The sequence below is a fragment of the Osmerus mordax genome, chromosome 4, assembly GCF_038355195.1.
Source record: "Osmerus mordax isolate fOsmMor3 chromosome 4, fOsmMor3.pri, whole genome shotgun sequence".
Taxonomy (NCBI): Eukaryota; Metazoa; Chordata; class Actinopteri; order Osmeriformes; family Osmeridae; genus Osmerus; species Osmerus mordax.
Window position 1 is genome coordinate 10631330 of NC_090053.1, and position 26002 is coordinate 10657331.

Below are 26002 nucleotides of genomic sequence, written 5' to 3' on the forward strand. Positions count from 1 at the left end.
TGTGTATGTGTGTATGTGTGTCTGCTGGAAAGCACCTTGCCAGAATGTCTGGAAGTAGCTGAGTGCTGGCGGTTACCTTGGAGATGGGTTTCGGGGGCACATTAGGGGCGGGGCAAATTAGGACTCAACAGTGCCTGTACTGTTGTGGTTGTGTAGGGTGTGTGTTCAGTTTAGGTATAAGTGTTTTTAATGAATGTGCGCAAAGGGGGCTTGTGTGCCTGTGTGTACATGGGTGTGTGCGCGTGTGTTTGTGCATGTGTGTGTGCATCTATCAGGTGCCACAGGACCCAGGGGAGTGTGTGGTAACAAAGCCTGAGCATGGTTGGGTTTAGGCTGTCCCATCTGCAGTGCAGCCAAGCCTTTTGTTCTCTGGTCCCAAATGATAACGTCACAAAGGCTGGATTAACATTCTGAGGGGAGGCAAAGGGGGCATTGATTGGCTGGACATATGTATAAGTGAGGGTATATGTGTGGTGATGGAGTTGTAGTGGTGGATGAAAATGGTAAATGTATGGGATTTGTAGTATACCATAGCAACAATCGTTTATGGTGTTTCTGATGCCCTCAACGGATCAACATCTTAAAATGGCATCTGCTAGCAGATGCGAGCCTCGGCTGTCCATGTAGCCTCTACTTTTGGAGTGTAGGTTTGAGGTCAGGTGGTTTCAGATGCTTGTATTACGGTTCTTTATTTCCTCTGAGCTCTAAGAGAACAATGTGGTCTCCGTTTCCTAAACGGCAGTTTGAGAATATGAGAATATGACGCACGTACACACACACACACCTACATACACACACACACTGACCTTGATTTCCCCATGTCCTGTGTGTGGGTTGTAGTGTGTGTTTTGGGAGCACCTCGCCATGTTCTTCTTCCTGTTCTCTGTGTTGGAAATCCTGCTGTTTCAGCTTATTCATATAAACACACAGACAGGCAAGCGGGTGGACGGATGGAGGGACAGACAGATAAATAGCTTTCCATTGTTCTCTCTATCTCTCTTCTGGGCTGCCTCTTTCACCTCTGACATTTCCTTGTGTCTGTATTTTCCAGCACAGATCCTCTTCTATCTTGTCACATAGTCACACACACACGCACAGACCTACAGTCACACATGAGGACAACACACACACAGAGTTGAATCCCTTTCGATGCCACACTTTGACGAGTCTGCATGACAACCTTCATTGAAATCAGACCTCATTTTAACCTCAGTGTAGGCCTAATGGAACGGTCTGTTTCAATTCCTACTGGAAGCCATTAGGCTAAGTGAAGCATCTGTTGATGGTGCAGGTCAGTAAATCCTTGCGTCATGAGACTTGAACACTGACAGGGCCTTTATTCCAGGCTGGGACCTTCAGTACTTACTGTATCAAAGGTGCACATACACACATACAGGCATGCAAATGAATGAGGCCTGTGATTTCAATATGCGTGGTCTGCGGTCCAACTTCCCTTTTCAACACATTACGATTGTTGTTGACAAGAACACATTGATAGAATCTCACAACAAAGCCATTCATTTCACTTCAAATTATCAAATGCGTCTAGTTGTACTGACTACATTTGCATTTACGTAGGCATTTAGCAGACGCTCTTATCCAGAGCGACTTACAGTAATTACAGGGTATCGAACCGGCAACCTTCTGATTACAGTAATAGCCCGATTCCCTAACCGCTCAGCCATCTGACCCCTAACTAAGGGGAACCAAAAGAGCCTCACAGAAAAATTACCTTGTAAGTCTAATATATAGATGTTTTAGGTAGGTTTGTGGTATAGCCCAGCACAAACCTGATGCAGGTGTAAATAATTGTCTTCCCAGAATGCACTGCAGAGGTAAAAACGCTTTTAGATCTATTTATGTGAGGCACCATCAATGTACCTTTAGACAGAGGGAGGGAGAGAGAAAAGGTGGAATGAAAGAGACAAGTAGTGGATGAGAAATAGAACAATGGGTGTAAACTGGATTGGTAAAAGAATGAATGAGGCTGGGTTAAACACCAAATCAACAGAAGGAGTGGAAAACAGGGATTGAAAGAGGGATGGAAAATAGAGGAAAAGAGAGATTGATCCCATCGACAGAGGAGTCACAGAGAGAAGATATACTTTTTAGCTGTGAGTGTGTGTGTGTGTGTGTGTGTGTGTGTGTGTGTGTGTGTGCGTGTGTGTGCGTGTGTGTGTGTGTGTGTGTGTGTGTGTGCATGTCGGTGTGTGTATGTGTGTGCTATTGTAATGTGAGTCATCCAGCAGTGATTGAATCAGCCAAAGTTGACATTCACCCTCATGAGCACTGGAGAAGTGGTCGAGGACAGGAAGTTGTGACACATCTTCACATTGAGAGGTGGCGGGGAACTGAGAAACAATATCTGGATGATCATATTTGAGCAGAGAGACTATAAAGAGAGTGGCTCCAAACTTTACCACCACTAACATAGAGGCACTCACATAAACAGTCTAGACCACAATTGACATTGTTGGCCGCCTTTGTGTTCTTCAGAAACACATATGCCATCCATTAAATGAAGTATCACTGTATTGCACCAGTCATTTGTTTTCTTTTGTCCGAGAAGTAAGAGTGTGCAATGAGGGTGGCTGGGTCAGACAGACAGAGAGCGGAAACAGTGGAAAGAATGTGACGAGTCTCTCTGGACCGAAGCAAGCAATGTGATGGAGATGAAGAAAGAGAGAGAGACAACATGAAGCAGCAAGATAGAGGGATGCAAAAGAGACGGTAAAAGACAGATAGGTCGATTAGTTGACGGAAAGAGAAAAAAAGGAGCGCGAATGAAAAGAGCAACGAATTGGACGAGGTCAGAAGAGTCTTAGGTTTACAAGATATGTGATGTTCATAAAATGTGGTTGGTTCTATGTTACAATTAGTCTTGGAATCACTAGGGAGCCTGTATTATACATCAGGCTGGTGTCTCAGCCCCCAGCCATTCAAAAGTAGGTCAGACACAAACCCAATGCATACACACACAACATGTCCCAGAATTACTGTACTTTTAAGTATTAAGTACTTTTGAAATACTCTCTTCTTCAGCTGGATGGATGGAAGTCAATCGGTGATTACTTCCCATCAACAGTTGGGTTATTTTTCGGCATCACAGACATTATTTCTTACATTTCCTCTGTATACATACATTGAGATGTACAGTATTTTTACTTCCTCCGAGTATTAAGCACAAAACTGATGAACTGAGAAACCAGAGAAAGTTTTTCCTTTCTAGGTTCCAACTGCAGTGTAGTTGAGTAGTTGTGGTGTGTGTCAGAACAGAATCACTATCATCTGCCCTGTAGCCCGCCCCCTCTCACAGGAAGACAGTTACCATGGTATCAGATAACTGCCACTTCCTGTTTTAAGAGGAGGCTCGTGGGGGCTGACATGGAAGGGATAGGGACCAGGGCTGCACACACACACACACACACAGACACACACATACATACACACACACTTTCTAGGTTTGTGGGAAAGCATGTTGATAGCAGAAACATCTGGTTAAGATATGAGGCAGTCATACAGGGCCAGGAACTGTCTCACCAGAGAATAAGGGAGTGAAAACGAGAGGTAGCAAAGAAGTAGAGGGTGACCATGGGAAAAGGGAGGGTCAGTAATGTAGGGTTTTTAACTGATGTACAGTAGAGTACAGTTAGGGAAGGTCTAGGTGACAAGCTGACCCTTAGGAGACACAGACAGGCTAGCAGCATACAGTTATAGACACATCTCACATCTATTATAATCTGGGCTCAAGAGGCCTGTCCTTACAGTACCAGGTTGGGTTACACAGTCCAGCCAAAGACAGGTGAGAGGAACACAATTAAAGACATAAAAGTCTTTGTAAGGGAAAGGCAGAGTCCATTCCGATCCTGTTGAGGTTAAGAGTGTATCAGTGACGGATTGAGGCCATGTTCTTCTTTACAGTACGAGAGGTGGTGGGAGGGTTAGAACCTGCAGAAGGGGTTTCATTAGCAAAACAGTACCAGTGTTCTGTATATTTAAAAGTTTACGGGTTTTCATTAAACATATGGTTTTGAACTATTTGGTAAGTCAAGACTGTTCAGGTTTATTTCAAAATCATTATAGTTTTGTATAATACCACATTTAGCATTTAGCATTTTGTTTTTTCTTGCTTTTCCTCAGAACAAAAAGGAATCATTTTTAAGCAGTCTTTCACATTTGTATGTTGTCTCTATGATGTAAAAGTAGAGCAGTCCAGAGTGGGTGTGACTCAGCAGAGTCATCAGTGTTCAGCAGCTCACCCTCTTAGAGGTGGGGAAATTAACTCTCATTTCCCAGCAACCACCCAGCCGCTAACTCTCTACGGAAACCGTTGACAGATGTGTGATAACTGTTCTGACACTGTGGGTGTTTGTCCCCGTACACACACACGTTACCATGGCAATCCAAACGGGATTGATGCAAAGTTATCTTCAATAAACTACGACTTGCCAAAGTATATTCGGCAATTATCTAATCCGTGTCATTCTCCCACACACGCCCCCCCCACCCACACACACACACACATTATCCCTATATATCTATCTGTCTCTTTCTTAAGAACTCTCTTTCTCTCTTTCAGTATATTTCTCAGTTTTTCTGTTATTAAACTGTAACTGTAACTGTAATCTCTTACTCACACATACTTACAGTAAACACACACATCTGTTTCCTGTATGGTGGGAGGGTGGTGGGTGTCATCACTTTGTCAGAGGGGACCCCTCTCTGACTTCTCCAAATACACACACACACACACATATCCCAGGTCTCAACATGGGACAGGAATGTCATGCACACTGACACGGTGACCCGAGTTCCACCCACCTGCTTTGTCCTTCACTCCAGTCGTGGTGCTGTGTGTCATCAGCCACCCCAATACAGTGGTCCTACCCCCTCTCTGGTTTACACAGCCCAGCCATCCCCTGCTCTGCTCTGTAGGAAATACAGTTACACAAACATGTGAACCATCCAAGGCTCCACCTATGATTAGCCAGAGTCAGAGAGAGGAGATGGACACAAGTTCCTGTAAGCCAGCAGATCTCCTGTAAAATAGCGGTTTAGAAGAACACATTTAACTGAGGGGGGGTTGATAAATCCACCCAGCCCTTCATCTCTAAGCTGATTACTCTACATCACAATGAATGACCAATCTGTTCACTGATACCACAAAAGACTGTCATGGACTCATTGTATAAACTCCCCTGTAGCAAAATTTGGATTTTACTGGCCAAAATCGAATTTAAAACATGCAAAAGTGTGTTATTGGTAGTAGATGTTAGTGTTAATATGTGTGCAGGGGGTCCACTTAGACCAGTCCTGCTTTCTTAGTGGAAAAACAAGAAAAACAAACAGTACTGCGATTCTCAAATGTGTCTGTGTCTGCGTGTACGTGTTTGAGTGAGTGAGTGAGTGAGTGAGTGAGTGAGTGTGTGTGTGTGTGTGTACTCCATTCTTGCGCCTTGCTGTAATCCAGCCTGTCTCTATCGAACGCCCCGCCCCGCATGTGAGGGGTCTCCCCCATCCGGAGAGCAAAGAACCGGAGGAGGGGAGGGGCTCTGGGCGTGACATCACGTCAACCCTCCCACCCAGCATTAATTTACATTTTCTATGGGTCCTCCTGAGAATGTGCTATTGCTATTGAACAGTTTCCAAGAAGGAGAAAAGCACTGACACACCTAAACCTAGAAGTGAATCTGGAGACACACCGAAGTGGCTAAAACCACTTTGTCATTTAAATAATTAAGCAACTTGAGTAGGAGAAGGACCGTCGGGGTCGAGTTTAAGGTACGTGTGTATGTCTGAGCTTGTGTTTTCACATGATTGTTTCATGAGCGCTCCAACAAAGCAAGAGCACATCCACTATCGGATGGGCCGCGTGTGTTCATTACTAGCCTGATTTGAAAATACTGCACAGATAACGAAGCTGTATGAGTGGAGGCTATCGAAACAAAGATTGCCAAACAGAAACTCCTGGCTCGTAGGTGCGTGCTGTAGCGTGTTTCACGGACGGGACAGTTAAGAAACAACAGGAGATTGAGATCTGGGCTATAGGCTACTGCATGCCATTGTGATTTATCAGGACACATTTAATTAAAATGTTTGGGCACTTAAGCTATAAGTTCACAAGATGAAATCACAAGTGTTGTAGACATAATTTATTAACTATCAGAATAAAGTATATCATTTTAACTGCACAGTTAGTAGATGTATGATTTGCTGTGATTCTTCGAAGTATTCACGAGTCTGTCTGTATTCCTCATTTGGAAATTAGTAGTTGAGGAGTGAGTAAGCAAGATGATGTGTCACATTGTGACAGTGCGACCACTCCAGCAAAGCACATGGCGCTGCTTATCTGACACAAGGGCCATTCTGTCAGTCACAGAAAGATGTGTAGTACGTGCTGATTTGTGCATGTTGTAACAAAGTTGTACGATGAATGTATTGTTAGTCAAATAGGTTAAAAGCCACCCTAACTAATAATGCTGACAAGACTTGAAAGATAATGTTGTCAAACTTTAACCAAAGTTGACCCAGACACAGGCTATAGCAGATACCTGCTAGACAAGTTACAATTGCAGCAAACAGGGTACTGACACAAAGTTCTCTTAAGTAAGTCATCTCATCCTCTGTGTGAGAAACCAAGGAAGTTACAGGGATGGCGTGAGTGGCAGAGACAGGCAGAGGAAGCAGAAATGAGTATCGTTTTTCGGCCCAGCGCGAGAGTGAGAGAGAGAGTGAGTGAGGAGGAGAGGGCTAATGTGCTGCACATGTGTTAGTCATTTAGAGGGGAGTTTGCTATATGCTTTACATCTGTTTTATGATCTTTGAACTACCCCCCCTCCTCTCTCTTTCAACCCGCTTTGGGTCTCTCTCTCTGTCTTTCTGTCTCTGTCTCTCTGTCCCTGCTGTGTTCTTGGTCTCTTGTTCATGTTTACCATAAGGTCAGATACCGATGCACTCACACACACACACACACAGAAAAGGGTAGGGGGAATTCCCATGGAATCTTCACAATCTCCCGTTACCCTCCTGAATGACAGTGTTTAAACAGAGCCTTTCTGATCCTGTGTACTGGGCGTATGGCAAACACACAGCCGACAGTGTATGTGTGCTCTCAGGTCTGGGTGTGTCGATAGGGGCCTCCAGATGACTGGTGTTATCTCCCCCAGTGCTGCTGGGCGATAGACACAAGCATCTTCATTAGTCAGCACGCTGCATTGAGTCCTAGACCAGACCTATACTGCACATGCTGCACTATGGCCGTGTGTGTGGTGTATGGGTTAGGGTGTTGTATGTGTGTGTGTGTGTGTGTGTGTGTCCGTCCAGTTAGGTTCCCCTCTTCTCTACTACCTACCCATCCCATAGCTTGGTTTCCAAGCACAAATGTTATACTTTGACAGTACCTGTGTGGGGTCAGGAGAAGCTTGCATGTCGGGTCTCTGTCTGTGCTGCCAGTCCTCTGAACCCGAGCTCATTGCAGCTCATGTTGGAACAATCATCCATCTACACATTCCCTAAATCTCTTACTACACCTTGTGGTTTCAAAGAATGAGCTAGGCAGTGGTCTCTTTGTGTAGAACAAAGAAGGTGGCTTTGGCCTGTGATTACCGTACTGTACCTACTGTAACTCGCATGTATGGTCACATCTGACGTTTAGTTTATATCAGGCACTTTTTCGGTTCAACAATAGATCCAGGGATCCAGTTTGAGCTTGTCTTTAGGAGCATTTCACCACTGGTTCACAGACGGTGGATCTGGATATGTTATCGGGCATGATGATGTAATCGTCCCAGCTCTGAGGACATTCCACAGTCGTGCTAGAATCCTGGAGCACAAAGGAGATGTTTATACCTGGTTGTTATCCCAGTTGTTAGGATGTGATATCATGGCTCAAATATTGAACTTCTGACTGACAGCCTGAGGGGAACATTGTCCATGGAGACATGTATCCTTTTTCCACCTTTGAATTGTAGAGATGTGTGTGTGCGGTTGTGCTTGTGTGCTTGACAATCTAACACGCAATAAATGCGCAAATATATTTTATAGTCAGGAACAAAGACACAGTCTCTCTAGGACTCACTCTCTCCCACATACACTCACACACATACACTCAGCCCCCCCCTTAACATACCATTGATTTTCCTTCATTTGGCCAGGAAACTTCAATCAGAATAAAAATCCATTACTGTACAATACTGGCTGATCTATGTTTCACCCAGACGGGACATTCAAACACAATAACCTACCCAGACAGTCAGTGCAGATGGAGGAATGGGCAGGAGCTTGTTAGGGTTAGGAAGTACTGGATGATTGGGAGTCTGATCTGCCGGAATTGGATTAAGAATTGGATCTCCAAGGCTGGTTCAAGATGTATTATCCTGCTTTAGACGCACACACACACAAAACAAACGTCCTTACTGACTTTCTAAGATCAACGGGGGGGAAAACTGAAGTTCCAATGAATACAAGAAAGTCTGTTCTTGTGCTGAGGAGATGTTCAGGTTAGCGTTGTTGTTAAGGACAAAAGGATGTTTCGTAAGAGATTTTGCCTTGGGAGATCTCCTTTGTGTGTGCGCGTGTCTGTATACATGCCAGCACATGCTCTCTCATCTTTCTGTCTTTAACGGTAAAGCATCTGGTTGCCCTCAGTAACAGTTGTTATTGAGGCTCTGTTCTGCAACAGCATGTAAACAAAGGAGACCTGCCTTAATCCAGTACAACGTGCCCCTCAGCCAACGAGAGCTCAGCTCGGTGCTGGCTTCAGCCAATAGGAGCCGTGGAGGGGCTTGCCTCTGCTCTCCTGTGGCTTGTGAGCGAGAACAGGAGTAGAACACAAAGCTCCGGGTGTAAACGTGTGAGGGAGCCCAGACAAAGACTGTGTTCCTCTGCTCAAGCATGTGTGTGTGTGTGGGTGTCTGCACTCTGGCTAGGCTGGACAAGCCGAGGGCTCGGAAATGGAGGCCAGCAGTGCCCCTGCCCCTGTCTCACACACCACTCAGTCCCAGCCAGGTCTGCCCATGGACATATAGGGTACCTCAGCTATCCAGGAGCAGGTGTCCATACCAGCTGGAGGAGTGTAGAAGATTCCGTACGTTCTCCATACACAACTGCCATTGTGTCAGAGAGGCAGGGAAGAGTGACAGCTGTGACCCCTAAAAGTGTCTGCTTGTAACATGGGTGTGTGCATACACAAACGCACACACACACAACCCCCAACACCACAGCCCCACACATGGAGGGCAGGTGTGGAGGTCAGAGATCGGTCTGGGAAAGTGGGCTTTGATTTTCACTTTTGTTCGAAGACAGGTGGATGGTAGAGTACAACTCCAACTGTCTCTGCCACTCAGAGGTGTGAGGGGGTGGGGCCTGAGTGTGTGTGTGTGTGTGTATATGTGTTCAAAACTTAGAACAGCTTTGCAGGTTCATCACATTCCTATGGCCTGACTGATGGCTCATTCTTTTCAGTGAGTGCCATTCAGTCTATAATCTGTGTCTGGTTGTCACACCGTATGTGTGTGATTATGTGTGTGCGAGAGGGTCAGTGAAACGCAAACCTCACCCTGAAAACAATCCCATCATACAAAATAGAGAGAACTTCCAAGTTCCCTATCGTTACGGATACTTGTTCATTTGTCAGAGGGAATAAAACGGCTCATTAAAACGCAGCACTTTGCCGTTGTAGGATACAGGAAGTGGTTACATCAGAAGACAGAGATGGTACTACAGGTCATCTCTTCGCAAAACACAACTTGGTCAAGGACGGAGTTAACCAGAGCAGAGTGCTGGAGTTATACAGGCCTCAGATGAACTCACATTAGCATATCTACCGTTAGGCTCAATAGAATAGGTTGGCTCATTTCGACTGGCTGATCTCTCCAGGGTAATGTTTATGTTTGGATAACTAGTGTGAAACTGTCCCATGCCCTCAAGTTTGTACAGGGTGTGTTTGTGTCTCCGACTTCCCTCTCTCTCGGCAGATAAGTTTGATTATGAGCTGTTTGTAACCTTGTATGGAGCCCTGCTTTCTTAATAGAAGCAGTAAGCAGTAACAGTGAGTCATGGGAGGGAGAGAGCCATGAGCTGTCATGCTTATGGCATGCTCTGTGTGTGTGTGTGTGTGCGTGTGCGTGTGTGTGTGTGTGTGTGTGTGGTAAATTCCTGCACCCTCTTAAAGGCCTCCACCCCAGTGTCTCCCTCAGTGACATCATGTTTAGGGCGGGGGCTGGGCGGGGACAAGACTGTTGAGGGTCTGTTGATGCCGAGGCCCCGGGACCCCCCCCCCCCCCCATTCTGAGACAGGAAATACAAACCAGGCCTCGGCCCCCAAACACCACACTCTCACTGAACGGCACTCTCTGCCCCTCTCTTTCACAAACCCACGAACAGACTCCGCCTCGACCAGACCCATCCTCATCCAACCTACTACTGGAAGTGACGAGTGAACTAGAACTGGAGTCAGACCTTGCAGAAGAAAATTCAAATACTGAGAAAGATCTTACTGCATATCCCACGTCTCTCCCCCCCCCCCCCCCCCCCTCATCCTCCATCCCCCTCATCCACCCAGCTGTCCGTTAACAGGCCATCCATCCTTGGGTTTTAATTAGGCTCTCTCTCCCCCTCTCTTTATGGCCAAACCGACGCTTCATTAACGCAGACACTGAGTGACTGGTCTGTTCTGGGAGGAGAGACGGCTGGGCATCTGGGTATTGATGACGTCATTTCACTTGAGGGGTGGAGTTCTCGTCTGTGAAAGCATGAGTGGATGATGAGTGGACGTAGTGAAATAAGAAGGTGATGCGTGTCGGAACTGAAGCGTGTGTTTGTCTGCATGAGGGGGAAAGCTGGAGAGAGGGAACTGGTAAAGAGAGAAACCAATACATGAAACCGGGTGTGGCCTTTCTGTGAAAGACAAGACGGTGGAGCCAATCAGGACCCTCCTCTCATGCTGTGGAAGGAAAGGCTTTCGTGTTGGTGGGGGGCAGGGGGGCAGACGGTGAAGCAAGCTGCCAGCTGCGGTCTCTCTCTCTCTGTCTCTCACTCTCTGTCTTTCTCTCTCTGGCCTTTTTCTTACTACTCCGTGTCTCTCTCGGGTCTCTCATTCTCCATTACTGTCTTTCTCTCTCTGTCTCTGTGTATCTTTTTCTCTCAATCCAATCTCCCTCGCAGTCTGTTTCTCTCTCTCTCTCTCTTTGTGTCAGTAATGAGGGCACCAGAATCATGGGAACAAAGAGAGATCCTTCACTCTTTCCCTGCCTTGTTGCTTCCTCTCTCCCTCTCCCTCATACTACACTCTGGTAGTCTCTCTGCTGTGCTCTGTCTCCTTGTCCTCTCTGAGTCTCTGTTGTATGGTAACGGGGAAGCCTCTATAATGACCAATCGCGTCCTTTCGTCGTCAAATCCTTCTTCGTGCGAGTTTTCCTCACATCGCGCCGCTCTCTCTGCTCCTCTCGTAAACAAATGTTGTCCTCAGCTGAGCAGTTTATCAGCAATGTTTTTTTGTTGTTGTTTTTTTTCCCCCCCTGTTCAAATGATGTGGCTGTAGCCAGGAGGTCTGCCGGAGAGAACGCAAGCAAGCGCTTGTGTGTTCTCCCTGTGTGCGAGAGGTACTTCTGGTTCAGGTGCACTTATTGAAATGAGCCTGCGCCCACACGATGTGCAGTTGTGGGCCGACGGGCCTTGTGTCATGCGAATGATGCTTGGGTTGGTGTCTGTTATCTCCTTGACCGTTGGACATAAGAATGTGGTTATTGATTGTTGTGTGTGAGATAGATAAGACTCATTGGTCTTTGTTTTATCTTCAAAGTTGGCGTTGTCCGTGTGTGTGGAAGTGGGTGGGTGTGTTTCCTGTGTGCACACATTTGTGAATGTGTACATGCAGCCCTGTGTGCGGTTAGCTCATGCAGTCCCTGTGAAGGACAGACGGTGCTGATGCAATAGCCCGGTGCAATATGTGTAACCCTGCCAAGAGTGTCATTCAATTAGCTCTAATGCAGCCTGCAAGGGTAGCACTCTCTCTCTCTCTCTCACTCAGCCTCACACTCTCTCCCTAATACCCACTAGAACACACACCATTTCACTTCTCGCTTCCCTGCCGCCATCACACTCTGCATATTAGTGACATTTAGCTCCAACCCTATCTATGCAAACCTAGTTCTGACCCACCCTGTTTATTTCTCCCTGTGTTTATGTTGACCTTTAACCACTCATCCACAGGACACTGAGGGGGTGGCCTCTGACAGGATGTGAGGTCATAGTCACATAGGGGGTCATGAGGATGACAAGGATGGAGCAGAGTAAACAAAGTTGAGAAGGCCTGCTGCTCTCCTCCTCTCTCTCCCACCCTCAATAAGCAGGGCCGTCTGGGGTGGTGCTTCCAGAAGCAATAACCGTTTTTAATGGAGATTCCTGGAACAGCAGGAAGTATAATCCTGAAAAGTCTTCAAGCAGGCTCACTTTTACGGGCACACACTCACACGGACTCCAAAACATCATTAGGCCTTTACACACACAGAGCTGAACATATTTTCTGTGGGCTCTAGTGCCAGTGATTGGTCAGGGTGTTGACAGATGTGGACCCATGGGGAAGGGAGGAGTGTGTGGTGCTTCTCTAGGAGTGAGGAGGTGTGTGTGTGTGTGTGTGTGTGTGTGTGTGTGTGTGTGTGTGTGTGTGTGTGTGTGTGTGTGTGTGTGTGTGTGTGTGTGTGTGTGTGTGTGTGTGTGTGTGTGTGTGTGTGTGTGTGTGTGTGTGTGTGTGTGTGTGTGTGTGTGTGTGTGAAATTCTCTCTAGCCAGTTGTAGAGTACAGGCTCACTGGTTGTCTGAGGGCAAGTCCACTTCTGACTGAACCCCTGGTACTCACACTTCATGTCCTGCCTCACAGTCATGCCCATGTCCATTCATGTAGCATGTTCATCACGTGGTTATAGGAGAAGGGGGTAAGGGAAGAGGGGTTAGGAACGCTGAGATTGTAGGTGGGCCCCAATCTGGAATTACTGAGAGATGGTGCTGAGTTTGAGCCCTTTGAACTCCCTGTGTCACTTCCTCCCACCCCGGGGCCTGACAGGAAGTAGCAACAGATGTGCCAAGGTTGCGGATGCTTTCGCAATATTACAAGTCTGTTAGTTCCTCTCCCTCCTGCCACTGTAATTGACGATTACATCCTTTTAAGTACGCACACACAGTTTCCATGATTGCAAGTTCCTTTTCTATACAAATTAGTCAAAACGAAATGATACCAAATTGTGTCCTAAAGGACAGCAAAAAGTACATCTTATTGTGTCAAAAATAGTTAGTAATTATATATATATATAATATATAATAATATATAAAAAAATGTTTGCTCTATATCGGCAAACATGCTACTGCTCTGTAGATGCAGTGCTTTGTCATAACGTGCATGGGAGATAAGACATTGTTTATCTGCATTCCTTTGTTATGTAACTGGCAGTCAGACATTGGTTTTAAGACTAGCGATTGGGGACCTCTAGTGGTGATCTGAGAACATTACAGTCATATTCCGCGCATTGTTTTGATGGCGCAACATCAACTTTACACTCAAGTGCTTATTACCCGTCTAATGTGACATCCAGCTATTAGGCTACACATTAGTAGCATTCGTTTATGCATGCGGATACCATGTTGTCATCACGCAGTTTATATAATCATCATTATCGATTTTGTCGATAATGATGTTTTCTCACCTCTGCATAGATAAGTATTCAAGATGTACAATATCAAGGTACAGTGGGCTAATGGCTATAACATTTTTGCTTGCAATTCAAAGACCCTTGTGACACACCTTGTCTTTAATTGCGACATGATAGCCCAACTTCTGAACTGTAGTCTATGGAAAAGAAGCCGTTGTTGCTCCTTAAATGGGAAATGATTTCACGTGATAAACCGTCTGCAGTTTATAACTGTAGGCCTAACTCGTGTGTGTGTGTGTGTGTGTGTGTGTGTGTGTGTGAGAGAGACAGATAGATGGAGAGGGAGGGGGAGAGAGAGAGAGAAAACAGCAAAAGTCGGCTGTTGTTAGGTAATATCGCTCATCACAGCTTGCTAGAACCAGCCACTGGACTCAAACCTCATAGCTAAAGAGAGTGGCGTACACACAACGGGATCGCTCTCGTCCGTGTTTCCTTAATTTTGCCGTTCAGTCAGAGATTTTTTTGGGTAACATTTCTTATACTAACTAATAAAAGCAACAGAAGAAATGGCATTGATGTTTGGGTATCCGGTATTTGCTCATCTGCAGGGTGAGTTGGGAAGTGTTTTAGTTCAGTCAAATAACAGCATTAAGTACTTCAGTAATGTTACTATAAGTTACATTATAAAGTTGATCAAATATTTGATTTGTAGTCTATCCTTGCATGGAAAACATACCAGTGAAATCACTGGTACATGTCTGAGAAAAACATTGGTATGATACAATCCTGTTATCAAAACAAGTGCTGAGTGTGTGTATCCTGGCTTGTTTGTAGCTTGTCTTCTGCTCAATTAAGTATATTCTATCATGTTTAATGATAGAATAGAATCAGCAAATTAGTGAGGTAGAAAATTGTGTGCAATATTATTTTATTTTTTGATAGCCTACTTGTTAATTTGAACTTCTCTTGATAGCTGGTTGTTGTCCTGCTTGGAACATTTGGGACAAGACAAATAAGTACCAATAATGATATTGTGCTGCAGTAGGTCATCTGTGTTGACCTAGTCTTCTGACCCTCTAGGTTGTGTGGGATCCCAATGGGATCAATATACCTATATAACATAATGTGATAAGCTGATTTCTGCCAAGTTGAAAATGTTTCAGTTCTTAAAGATGTTGAATTGCTTCCCTATTATCATTTTCGGTACAAAACAAAATTCCAATACAGTAAAGTCATCTAAGATCAACTATGTCTGTACTGATCCCCAATTCAGTCTGCTCTGGTGCTTAAGCGATGCTTCGTGACTCAGCTGACAGGAGAATGAAATGTTCTTTCTCACTGTGGAACGATTATGTAATTGCAGCAGGTCTGACTCAGCCTCAGTTATCGCCAAAGAGTGGCCAAATGTGCTGGCCATGAAAACACACTGGGCCTTTGGAGGAGCCAATGTTCTCCCAGTCTGTACATCTGCCTGGAGACTAAGAGAGTGGGAGGATGATGCTAACGGCCCTGCTCTGTCCCCAGATCCCTGTGTGGAGCCTTGTCTGTGTCTATCCCGGGGCAGGAGTGTCATGGCGGAGCCAGACTACCTGGAGGGAGACTGCGATGAGCTCATCAAGCCCAAGAAGTTGCTCAACCCAGTCAAGACCTCCAGGAACCACCAGGACCTGCACAGAGAACTGCTCATGAACCAGAAGAGGTGAGCGCCTCAACCTACTCTTTCCACCCACCCCCCACCATCGATTCCCCTTTTCTCTATCTCTCTTTCCAGGGCTAGCTGGAAGGAATATACTCATTTTCTTATTTTATTTACTTTACAGTAGTTTAAGTCCCAAGGTAATCCTAGTTTGTATAGTCCAATTTAAAGAAACATGCTAGCCACTGACATTTCATGGATGTGTTCCAAGCCAAACACATGGGCTAACTTTGTTATACCTTAAAATTAATTAGGTTCAATCACATAATCAGCTGCTTTCTAAACGTTAGGATGATTAGCATCCTGGCTTGCGCAGAACGCAGTGACTGTTAGCTTCTGGACTGCTTCTTGGTGGGTGACATCACGGAGAAACCAGAAGACTGGATGCATCAGCAGGGTTACGTAAGCCCGAATGCATAAAACTTTTAAAGGAGCCATTATCCTTTTAGTGCATTATTTTGTCAGAAAGCTATCTCCAAGCTTTGCTTCTGGAAAAAGGTATTTCCAAAGTCATGGGCACTCACAGTATCACCATAAGTAATACAGAAGCTCTCATGACTCACTGAATTATATATATTTTTTAAATAACATAATACTGAGATTCCATCTAAGACTGACACACAACACAAAGGGTGTGGGTGTATGTTTTGTGTCCGCTTATCTGTGTCATTGGCGATCTGGCTGTTTGTTTTTTTTCTTTTAGCAAATGCACAGATGCCCTAAGCTCTGTTTCTAAGCTATACATAAACACAAACACATGCACACTGTTGACAGCTGTTACATCACTGGAGCCACCGTGTCTTTTAGCAGGCAGAGGTGCAGATGTGCAGTATGGAAATTGGCACTACAGTAAACAAACGTGTGTGATTTTGTACAAGCTCGTTTTCTGACGGTGTCGTACAACAAATGCGTGACTACTGGTCTATGATGCGTAGACTTGCATACAGAACGAGAGAAAAGAGAAAGAGATGTTTTAGACTGGGTTCGGTTCTGGTGAAGGAAGGGGAGTGGAGGATGTTTGGGTGGATTAGTCATGGTGATGAGAGAGAGAGGGGGGAGGGTGGAGAGGGAAAGAAATAGGAGAGTTATATAAACAGGATTACAACAACATCTCTGACTGAGGGTCTCTCCCTGCCTTAGCTACTGTACCTGAGCTGTTGTACACCTGTACTGCACACACACACACACACACACACACACACACATGAAATAAGGGGTCACAACAGGCTGAAGTTAGGCTGTCGTGTCCACACACACAATAATATTCTGCAGTTATTAGATAACTAACTAGTTTGCTGGAGGGGGTGCGTGGGAGTGGGACTCCCTGATTACATAAAGCATTGCTCTAGCCTGTCTTGTTATTCTGCCAGATGACCTTGACCTTCTGCCACCCACAGCAGTGGGATTTAAACAACCTGCGCTCCCCCTGCGCTGCTTGTCTGTACACTAGTTCTCAGTTTAGGTCACACATAATGAGAGCTAAATATCAGGCTTTTCAAGGGGTCAAAGGTAGCCTCTGGACTTTATCCTGGCTCTATGGATGTCCATGTAGGATTCTACAGTGCAGAAGATAAATCAACCCTGTGAAACAAAATGATTGGACTCTTTTTTTTGTTTTGAACCCTCTCACTCTCACTCTCTTGTCTGTTCTCTTACTCCCCCTCTCTTTGTTTCTTCATTTTTTCTCTCTATTACTTGCTCTCTCTTTCGCTTTTGCCCTCGATCTTTCTCTTAGCCTCTTTCTGCATGCTTTAATGTAAGGATTTCTGAGTTACATAATTGTAACATTTGGTTTTCAGGCTTTTTCCAGAGGTTTCTTCCACTCTAAAATCTGCTTATTTATACATTCATGAATCTATTTCTGTCTTTAATTATGGTTTTATCACGAGACTCACAGTTGCTAAACAAAGGTCAATGCTGCTATTTCCCCCATTCCCATTCTAGTAGATATCATATTGTCGACGGATGGATGGATATCCATCAATCGGCAAGGTCTAAACCTATCTTTTAAAGCAGAAGTATGATCTTCGATCTCAACTCCTCTTTTTGCACCCACCCATACACAGATTACAGGATGTAGGCTAATCCGGGATGTGCCCCATGTCTGCATTATGTAATCCTCCCTAAAATGAAAGATGTTTTAATATGAACTGCATGTCTGTCAGTAAGCAGGTCAAAGTGTTCATGCTGCTGGTATTGGCTATTGAGTAAGCGTGACGTAAATAACCGGTTTCGTCATCGGCCTTCTCTCTTCCACAGAGGCCTGGCTCCCCAGAACAAGCCAGAGCTCCAGAAGGTTCTGGAGAAGAGAAAGAGGGAGCAGGTTCTCAAGGCCCAGAAGGAGGAACAGGAGGCTCACAAGAAGAGGAGCGACCTGGAGATAGAGCTGATGAAGAGACAACAGAAGCTGGAACAGGTTCATATGAAATTCTATCACTCACACACATTTACATTTAGTCATTTAGCAGACGCTCTTATCCAGAGCGACTTACAGTAAGTACAGGGACATACCCCCGAGGCAAGTAGGGTGAAGTGCCTTGCCCAAGGACACAACGTCAGTTGGCATGACCGGGAATCGAACTGGCAACCTTCGGATTACTAGCCCGATTCCCTCACCGCTCGGCCATCTGACTCCCATTCCAACTGTCCCATTCCACACACCAACTGTTTCAAACACATACCAACACAATACATGGTAGATCAGATGTTTTGGAAGTCATTCATGAAGAGAAACAGATTAGAGCGGTTTAATCAGAGCATAAAAAGGCTCATAAAGATGAAAGTTGACCTACATCAGTGCACTCACCGCTCCTACAGGAAGAGAGGGGATCATAACCTGTTCGTCATCACTGCTCTACAAGGGAGCCATGATTTGACAGCTGAATCAAACAAGTTCATATATGAGATTCCATGTGGATTTAACTGGATGTGTGCCTTTGTGTTTCCCTAGCTGGAGTTGGAACAACAGAAAGATGAGGAGGAGCAAGAAAACACCCCTGAGTTTGTGAAGATGAAGAGCAACCTGAGGAGGACCAAGCAGGAGGCAGATGGGGAGGAGCGAACCACCTAGAGCCCGAAAGGGGGGAGGTGTCTGGGTTTGGGAGTGTGAGTGTGAATGTGCACATCAGATATTGTGCATGAGTGCGTTGACTGTGGCACATGTAGACACGGTGACTTCGCCGTAGTCTGAGATGGACTTCCTGGTTTTCCCGAACCCTGCTATTGCTATCTGCAGAGAAGAGACAGACAGTACAGACTAAAGTGCCCTCTGGCTGCCTGGCTGGCACACACCACCAGTACTCACCTAAGACCCAACACAACAGACACACTGGGGAGCAACTTTTAACACAGACATGTTACACGCCACACACCGGGGCTAGCAGGCTTCTGAGGACATCTAACGGAGGGACCAAAATAACTCACACAGAGTTTGCAACCCCTGTTCTCTCCTCCTTTCTTACAGGCCATGAAAGAGATGTCCATCATGCTTGTTGTTGTTGTTGTTGTCGTCGTTTTGTTGTTTTTGATGTTTTAATCTTCAGTATCAAGAAAAGAAAAGTGGACACTGGATGGACTCTTGAAGCTGTGTATTGTAAAGGCCAAATTGATGTGCTTTTTTTTGTTATTTATGTTTGTAGTTTTCAGCCCATGTAGGAAGCGAGTGACACATGTCACCCCACACCTCAGTCAGTTTTAAAGCTTAGTTTGGGAATCCCCAGGGCAAGAGGGGAAGAATAGTGTGTGAAACACCCAGTTTGCTTTTCATTCTTTTTTTCTTTTTCTTTCTCAAATATGCCATTTCCTTAGCTAACCCTTTTTGAGCAATACTAGAACTCCCAAGTGTGAGAGTGATCTTTTCTTTATATAATTCTATTGTTTTTTATAAATAAAAATAAATTAACTTAATTTGTAAGTTGTTGCTGATAGTAAATCTTTAGTTTGATCTGATCTGTGGATACCAGAACTGGTACATGGGAGCCACCTTTCCTTGGACTTCTGAGTACCCTGCTGTCTATGTCAGAACCCACACAAACAGTTCTTATTTCTTATGAATCAATTTCCAACGTGATTAAAAAATAATATATGAATGAAATCCAACTGCTTTTTTCCCACTGATGCTCAAGCATGCTCTCTTGCTCTGAGCTTAAGGTTACATTTGAACTCAACTTTAACTGACTTCATGTTGTTCAAAGGTTTGAGAAAAGTTACATTTATTCAAAAATGCTAACTAGAATGTTTTTCTTTTGGTCTTGTGATGAACCCAACTCTAAGTATGGTTGGTTATAGTGTCTGCAGATTAGTAGATTATTGTTTTGTACACATTTCTCCTGTGTTACTCTTCAAAACACAACTTCTTTAAAATAAATATAATTTTAACATGATTATACTTTGTCTTTTATCACAAAGGGTAGTTTGGTTCAAGTAACTGTCTGATAAATGCACACTCAGTTTACATTCTGATGGAAGAAGACCATTCACCATCCTCCCACAGACTGTAAATTGTGTACACAAGCCTGATTTTGCTGACCTAATAATTACTTGGATTCAAGACCTTGATTGACAAAAGGGTTTGGTGCTTGGCTTGATTGGGACGGGGGCGATAAGAAAATCGAGTGTGCGTCTGGAAATAATGTATGCAACCCAGTGACATGAGTTTGTTTTGGTCATATCAAACAAAAGGGGCGATATAGAGAGAACATCATGCACTGATATGGACTGGGGATTTCTAAAAGACTGCAAATGTTCTATTAACATTCATGGTATGAAACGCAATCCATCCAAGTACTAAGCCTACTTTTTAGCAATTAGGCGTTTGTCTACACACAGAGAGGTGAAACCCCGAAATCCCCGAGATGACGCTTGAAGTCTGCGACCATATGAAGTAATCAGCAGCCAGTGATCATAAATAGGCGACGAACATGACTGCGTGTGTGATGCTACGGTGTCTGACTTCCAACTTCAACTCTGCCCTTCCCTTACTTACCCGGTCGGCACCGTTTCTGCTCTATCGATTGGCACCACGAGCATACCTACAACGATCTGTTGCGACGGCCAGCCGACTATCGACAGGTATTTTTTTGTGGATCTTATAAAACGGGGGATAGCATGTTAGCATTCCGCTGGCTAAAGGACATGAGCTGCAACTCTAACGTCACAAGAAGCCATAACAGGCATACTACTAGAATACATTGCTGTCACCGATTGTTTTGGGGATTAGCTGGCTACTTTAGATTGCCTGCGTTTATCTTTTTAATCTACTTGATTCCACAGCACTTAAATTCACAGACAAGCACGAATGGATTAAAGTGGAGGACGAAGGAGTGGGTACAGTCGGGATTAGCAATTTCGCACAGGTAGCTAGTCCATTCGGTTTTTACTGACCACCATTCGGTGGTCTGGATTATATTTTACATAGACTGTCTACATTTGAATGTGTTTGTGCACTTCTGATGATTGCATCATAACATAGTAAACTCCTTTGTATACTAAGTGTTGAGTCCCCATATTTGCAACGCAGGAGGCTCTGGGAGATGTGGTCTACTGTGGACTGCCTGAGGTGGGCACAAAGCTCAACCAGCAAGGTAAGAACAAGAAGTCAAACAAAACACGTCAGACCCTTCACTTCCTTAGATGTACATTGACTTGCCATTTGCATCCGACTTAACCAGTCTTGTCTGCACAGATGAGTTTGGTGCGCTGGAGAGTGTGAAAGCTGCCAGTGAGCTCTACTCCCCATTGACTGGAGAGGTGACTGAGGTCAACACACTGCTGGCAGACAGTCCTGGCCTCGTGAATAAGTCCTGTTACAAAGACGGTGAGGGGGCACACAGCACACTGTCTTGGATTTCACTCAGACTGGTTGTCTCTGTCCTGTGTATTGGAGCTCTAGTCTTGACCCCCGACTCATCCCATCTCGTATTATTATTATTATCGTTATTCTAGGCTGGTTGATGAAGATGACCATTGACAACCCGGCCGAGCTGGACGCTCTGATGGATGAGAAAGCGTACGAGAGATACATCCGCTCCATCGAGGACTAGCCTGTCCCCTCCCCTGTCGTTCCTCCCCCCCACCTTCTGTCACATCTGGACAAGAAAGATAATCTGGGTCTCGCACAGTAACTACAGCAGAGCTCATAATCATGGACTTGATCAGTATGATAGTTTTATGAATGTTAGCGATCCTCACCCTACAGTTAATACAGTAAAGGGATGCCAGTGACTACATGAATGGGTCCAGATGTTGCCCTAGGAGAGGAGTGATGCCGTGTCCGTATCACTGATGTATGATTTAGGACTCAAGAGTTCTTAGTATTACCTGTCTGGGCCGTCTGGGGGTTTGAGCGGGGTAAACACTGTGAAAGCACTTTGGTTCTTGTTGCTAACTGGGCTGGTACTGCATGTACTGTCACAACAGTAGGGACATGAGACCAGTACGATGAAAATAAACTTCCATTAAACACTTAGTCTTTCATAATGCAGCTTTAATTTCCCTGAGAACAAGAGAAATAGAGTTCTTGTAGTTTCAGCATTAAGTGTTCACTGAAGGACAGTTTGAATAAAAACATTTTTAAGGACATGAGTCCCAAATGTGTGTGCAGCAACTTGTCCCTGTAGCAGGATAACCTGGTCAAAGATTTAAAAACATTTCCTTTGAGCTACATGCAGCCCTTTCATAAACCTGAAAAAAAGATAAAGACCTATAGCAGGAGCATAGGGTTCATTATACATGGGACATCACAGCATTGAAAACAGCAAATCTGCCCCCACCCCCACACACTTTTTACTAAGAAAGGGTGCGGCTGTTAAATAAAGCTGAGTCATAAACAAAGTGGTTCCGCCCACGTTTGAAAACAGACCCTACGCCCCTAAACTCTAGGTAAGTCTCTGAACTCAACCTGCAGATGTGAGCTTTCACTCCTGATTTCGGAGGTCATCTGTGTGCAGTGCCGACCCCCCCTGGCACTGTGGAGGACCTGTCCTTGGCTGTGGGGGTCGGCCTGGCCCTTCCTCGGGCGACTGGGGGGGGAGGGAGCCCCTCCATCTTCCGATGGTCCCTCTCAAGCCTCTCCCTCCTCTCTGTTCCCTCGTTCATCACACTGGCCATGAAATCTCTTTGGTTGAGGAAAGCGATGGTTTCGTCCCGCTTGCGGCTCACATATCCCTTTAGAACGGCGTTGTAGGGGTTTGAGGCGGCGTCCGAATCTGGATCATCTGATTGGTGCTTGAACTCCATTCGTGTGATGACCGGCAGGAGGAACTGCTTCCCGGGGTTGGCCACCCCACCCTCAGAAACCCCGAGGGCCTCGGTGAGCAGCCGCCGGGGCAGAGGGATGAGGTCACATCCTGAGTGGGGGTCCACGTATTCGCCAAAGCGCTTCCGTACCAGGGCCACATCTTGGAGTGAGCGGGTCCTCCTGTCCTCCAGGTCTTCTACCACGCGGTCTGGGTAAGACTGGCCCGGCGCCACGCCTGCTCAGGTCAGGAAGAAAAAGAGTTTTCTTGGTCAGAGAGAAAATCTACAGGCTCCAAATAGGAAAGATACGATTAATAGTTCCGCCCCATGTGGAAGCAAAGTGACATCATGACGACGGCCATGTTGACGTGTCTCACCCGCGCGGCGCAGCATGGAAGCCGGACACACCCAGGGTTTGTGGATGAGCTCATCAGGCAGCCTTGCCAGCTCAGGACACCACTTCCTCACATAGTGGCCGCTGGGGTCGCAGGTCATCGCCGCGGAAACAGGGTGCATGACAAAGTTCCAGTGGTCCAGCCCACACATGCCTCCATTCTGCCACATCATGGCATCTATGGCAACATCTGCATCCACTAGGGTGTCCTACACAAACACATCTCTGTTTATACACCGTTTATACACCATCTACACCCTTTGGGGCGATTGGCTTGTAGTGACACTACAGTACCACTAGGAGGCGACAATTCACCTGGAACCAGCGGTAGCCCTCTTGCCAGGGCAGGTGGAGGTAGGCTATAAGGAAGGAGGCCACCACGTGTCTCATGTAGTTGTTCATCCAGCCGGTCGCCCACAACTGTCTCATGGCTGCATCCACCAGAGGGTAGCCTGTCCTCCCTCGCTGCCACGCCCTCAGGTGGCCACGGTCACTACTCCAGCGCAGAGCCTGATAGGCCAGAAACCAGGAAGTAAGTTTTTGACAGACCAACTGCAAACCGGAAGTGCACGACTGACCAACTGCAGGGATTTTATAGAGATAACAGTATTATACGAGTGTGACATGAGTTCACCTTCAGTTCAATGTTTCGAGAAACGTCTTGAGAATCGTATTCGATCATTAGTATTATGGGTTGTCCTTGCCTTGTATGGAGGTCTCAGGGACTCCCAGGGAAGGTCTGGGAACAGGGTAAGCTGCCAGTAAGCCAGGTCCCTCCAGGCCAGCTTGCGTTGGAACTTGGGGGATCTGCAGCGGGCTTCCTTGGCGTCCCACAGCAGCCAGCGTGGGCTGAGCTGGCCAAAGTGGAGGTAGGGAGACAAACAGCTGGTGTTGGGGGCATCCGCCCGGCCGGACTCCTTCTCATACCTGTACACACCTGAGACAGACACCAACACATACACGCTCATTTGGATCCACAGTGCTGACGCAGGTCAATGGCAGAGTGACGGCACATTTCGAGGGCATGCGAGTGTGTGCTGCTCGCCCGCGTAAGGGTACCTCACCGTCATGTAAGAAAGCCTCTAGTCGGGCCTGGGCCCCCGCCTCACTGAAGTCCCAAGAGGTACGGATGTTAGCTGCCCAGTCAATCTGAACACACAACACAGTCCTCATCATACTCACAGATATGGTGCGTATACCTTTTTAATATGTGTGTGTGTGTGTGTGTGTGTGTGTGGGGAGGAGGGGGGGGGGGGTGTTACTGACTATAGTGCCATCCTTCCTGTGCGGCATGCGTGCCAGTCCCAGCTTGTCCAGGGGGCAGCCCTGAGGCCAGAGGGAGGGGGAGGGCAGTGAGGAGGGGGGTTCCAGGGGAGCTCCCAGACCAGGACCCGGGTTCTGCTGACAGCAGCTCGTGAAGTGGGACACTGAACCAATACCTACAGGCACAGCAGGAACCAGGAGAGGTCAGAGGAGCAAGACATCATAGGCTAACTCTATGACACCTTTACCCTTCGGCTGCAACACACACTGATGACAGCAGCACCACAACATGGAGCTCTGCAGATGACCCGTGTGTGTAGCGTTGACCTACCTCGTAGTCCCACCCCCTGAGTGCTGACAGAGTAGGGCTCCCTCAGACAGTAGGAATGGACCATCCTACACTCCACCTCCTCCTTCAACAGAGTGGACACCAGCTCCTCATCCCGCTCTTTCAGCCAGGGTTCGTACAGGGCGCTAGCTACCACTGTCTTCGCCCCTGTTTCCTTAAGGAGTCCCCTGATTGCCTTCAGAGACGACCCCTCTCCTGCCGCATCCCGGAAGACAAGATGGCTGCCGATGTTCTCCAGAGAGGAACTGAGACAGGCCAGCGCCTGGTGGAGCCAGAATTTAGCTGGACGGGGCAAGAGACAAAAGGACATACATACAGCGAGAGTCTGAGGCTAAGGAAACACAAACATGATGTTGATGATTGACAATTGTACTTACAGGCTCCTCCCATCGCAACAGTAACCCCTGGCCCCTCCTCCTCCTCAGGGCTCCAGATGAAAACAGGAATGACAGGTGCGCCTACCTCCAGTGAGCCAATCAGAGCTGGGTTGTCACAGAGACGAAGATCCCTGCGGAACCAGAGCAGCACAGGGGGAGGAGCTGAAGGGTTGTAGGATAAACCCACCACCTGCTGACCACACCCTTTACGCCGCCGCCGGTTCCTGGAGCGCTTCGGCTTCTCTGATTGGTTCATGTGTCCCTCTTCTGTCGTGACATCATCTTTGGATTTTTCATGCTTGGACTCTAGTGAGTCAGCAGAACAATATGCTACATTGTGTGGGGTTATCAAAGAGCCCAGAATCTGTGCATGGCTGCCTGCCACTACCACCTTTGCATAGCTCCCCACCAGAGGCTGGGGCACTATGTGACCCCGGGCTACTGGCTGTGCCTGGGAATGTCTATAACCCTGAGCTCCAGGTTTGGATGACGGAAGTTTGGCTGTCCTCTGCTGGCGGTCTGTGTGCTCCAGCATTGAGAGAGCCAGAGTAGCTTCTAACACGTCGTTCTCATCCTGTCATGGGAGAAAGAATAGTTCACGTATGGACAGCCAATGACTAAAACAACATAATTTTAACAGTCAATTTCTCTGTCTTTCAAACACACATACACACACACACACACACAAAAGTTGGTCCTACCACGGAGAAGTACTCCAAATACATGGAGGTGAGGTTGGAGTGTAGGGCGCTGTGTTTCGAGGACAGTGGCTGGATGAGGGACAGGAACTGTGCCCGGGTGTCTTGGTGTCCCATCAGGGACACGCACAGGCCGAAGAAGCCCTGCGGATCCTCTCTACCCAACAAGAGCTCTCTCAGCATCTGCCGAACCAAGGTCTGAGTCTCTTCACCGCTGTCTGCTGAAGACATTTTTCAAGATCAGCTTTTCACGAAGTCTCTTGCTGCACAGTTCATCCGATGTTTTCTTAGCCGGAAAATCATATGCTGCTCAAAATATTGGGGGAAAACGGCTGGTACTTCACTGT

The 26002-nt window shown here is 46.4% G+C and overlaps 3 protein-coding genes across 4 annotated transcripts; 2 read left to right on the forward strand and 1 right to left on the reverse strand.

Annotated features, from left to right (window-relative positions):
• The first annotated feature begins 5648 nt into the window (after positions 1 to 5648).
• fam107b (family with sequence similarity 107 member B) lies at positions 5649 to 19720 on the forward strand. Of its 2 annotated transcripts, none has more exons than XM_067234754.1 (4): positions 5649 to 5781; positions 15167 to 15341; positions 17598 to 17754; positions 18289 to 19720. In XM_067234754.1, the coding sequence occupies exons 2-4, from the start codon at positions 15214 to 15216 to the stop codon at positions 18406 to 18408; spliced, it is 405 nt and encodes a 134-aa protein (XP_067090855.1). In that variant the 5' UTR covers positions 5649 to 5781; positions 15167 to 15213; the 3' UTR covers positions 18409 to 19720. The 2 variants fall into 2 exon arrangements, with proteins under 2 accessions (XP_067090855.1, XP_067090854.1); XM_067234753.1 differs by lacking the exon at positions 5649 to 5781 and adding an exon at positions 14126 to 14251.
• A 531-nt stretch (positions 19721 to 20251) lies between these two features.
• On the forward strand, positions 20252 to 21804 carry LOC136942530 (glycine cleavage system H protein, mitochondrial-like). Its single transcript, XM_067235468.1, has 5 exons — positions 20252 to 20408; positions 20610 to 20692; positions 20857 to 20920; positions 21022 to 21153; positions 21282 to 21804. Exons 1-5 carry the CDS (start codon positions 20258 to 20260, stop codon positions 21377 to 21379), a joined length of 528 nt encoding a protein of 175 aa, XP_067091569.1. The 5' UTR covers positions 20252 to 20257; the 3' UTR covers positions 21380 to 21804.
• A 6-nt stretch (positions 21805 to 21810) lies between these two features.
• Positions 21811 to 25421, reverse strand: si:ch1073-390k14.1 (deoxyribodipyrimidine photo-lyase). The gene is made up of 8 exons (XM_067235469.1): positions 24958 to 25421; positions 24563 to 24862; positions 24235 to 24407; positions 24033 to 24117; positions 23673 to 23905; positions 23284 to 23478; positions 22952 to 23177; positions 21811 to 22810 (listed from the first exon to the last, which is right to left on the reverse strand). The coding sequence occupies exons 1-8, from the start codon at positions 25211 to 25213 to the stop codon at positions 22272 to 22274; spliced, it is 2007 nt and encodes a 668-aa protein (XP_067091570.1). The 5' UTR covers positions 25214 to 25421; the 3' UTR covers positions 21811 to 22271.
• Between the last annotated feature and the right edge of the window lie 581 nt (positions 25422 to 26002).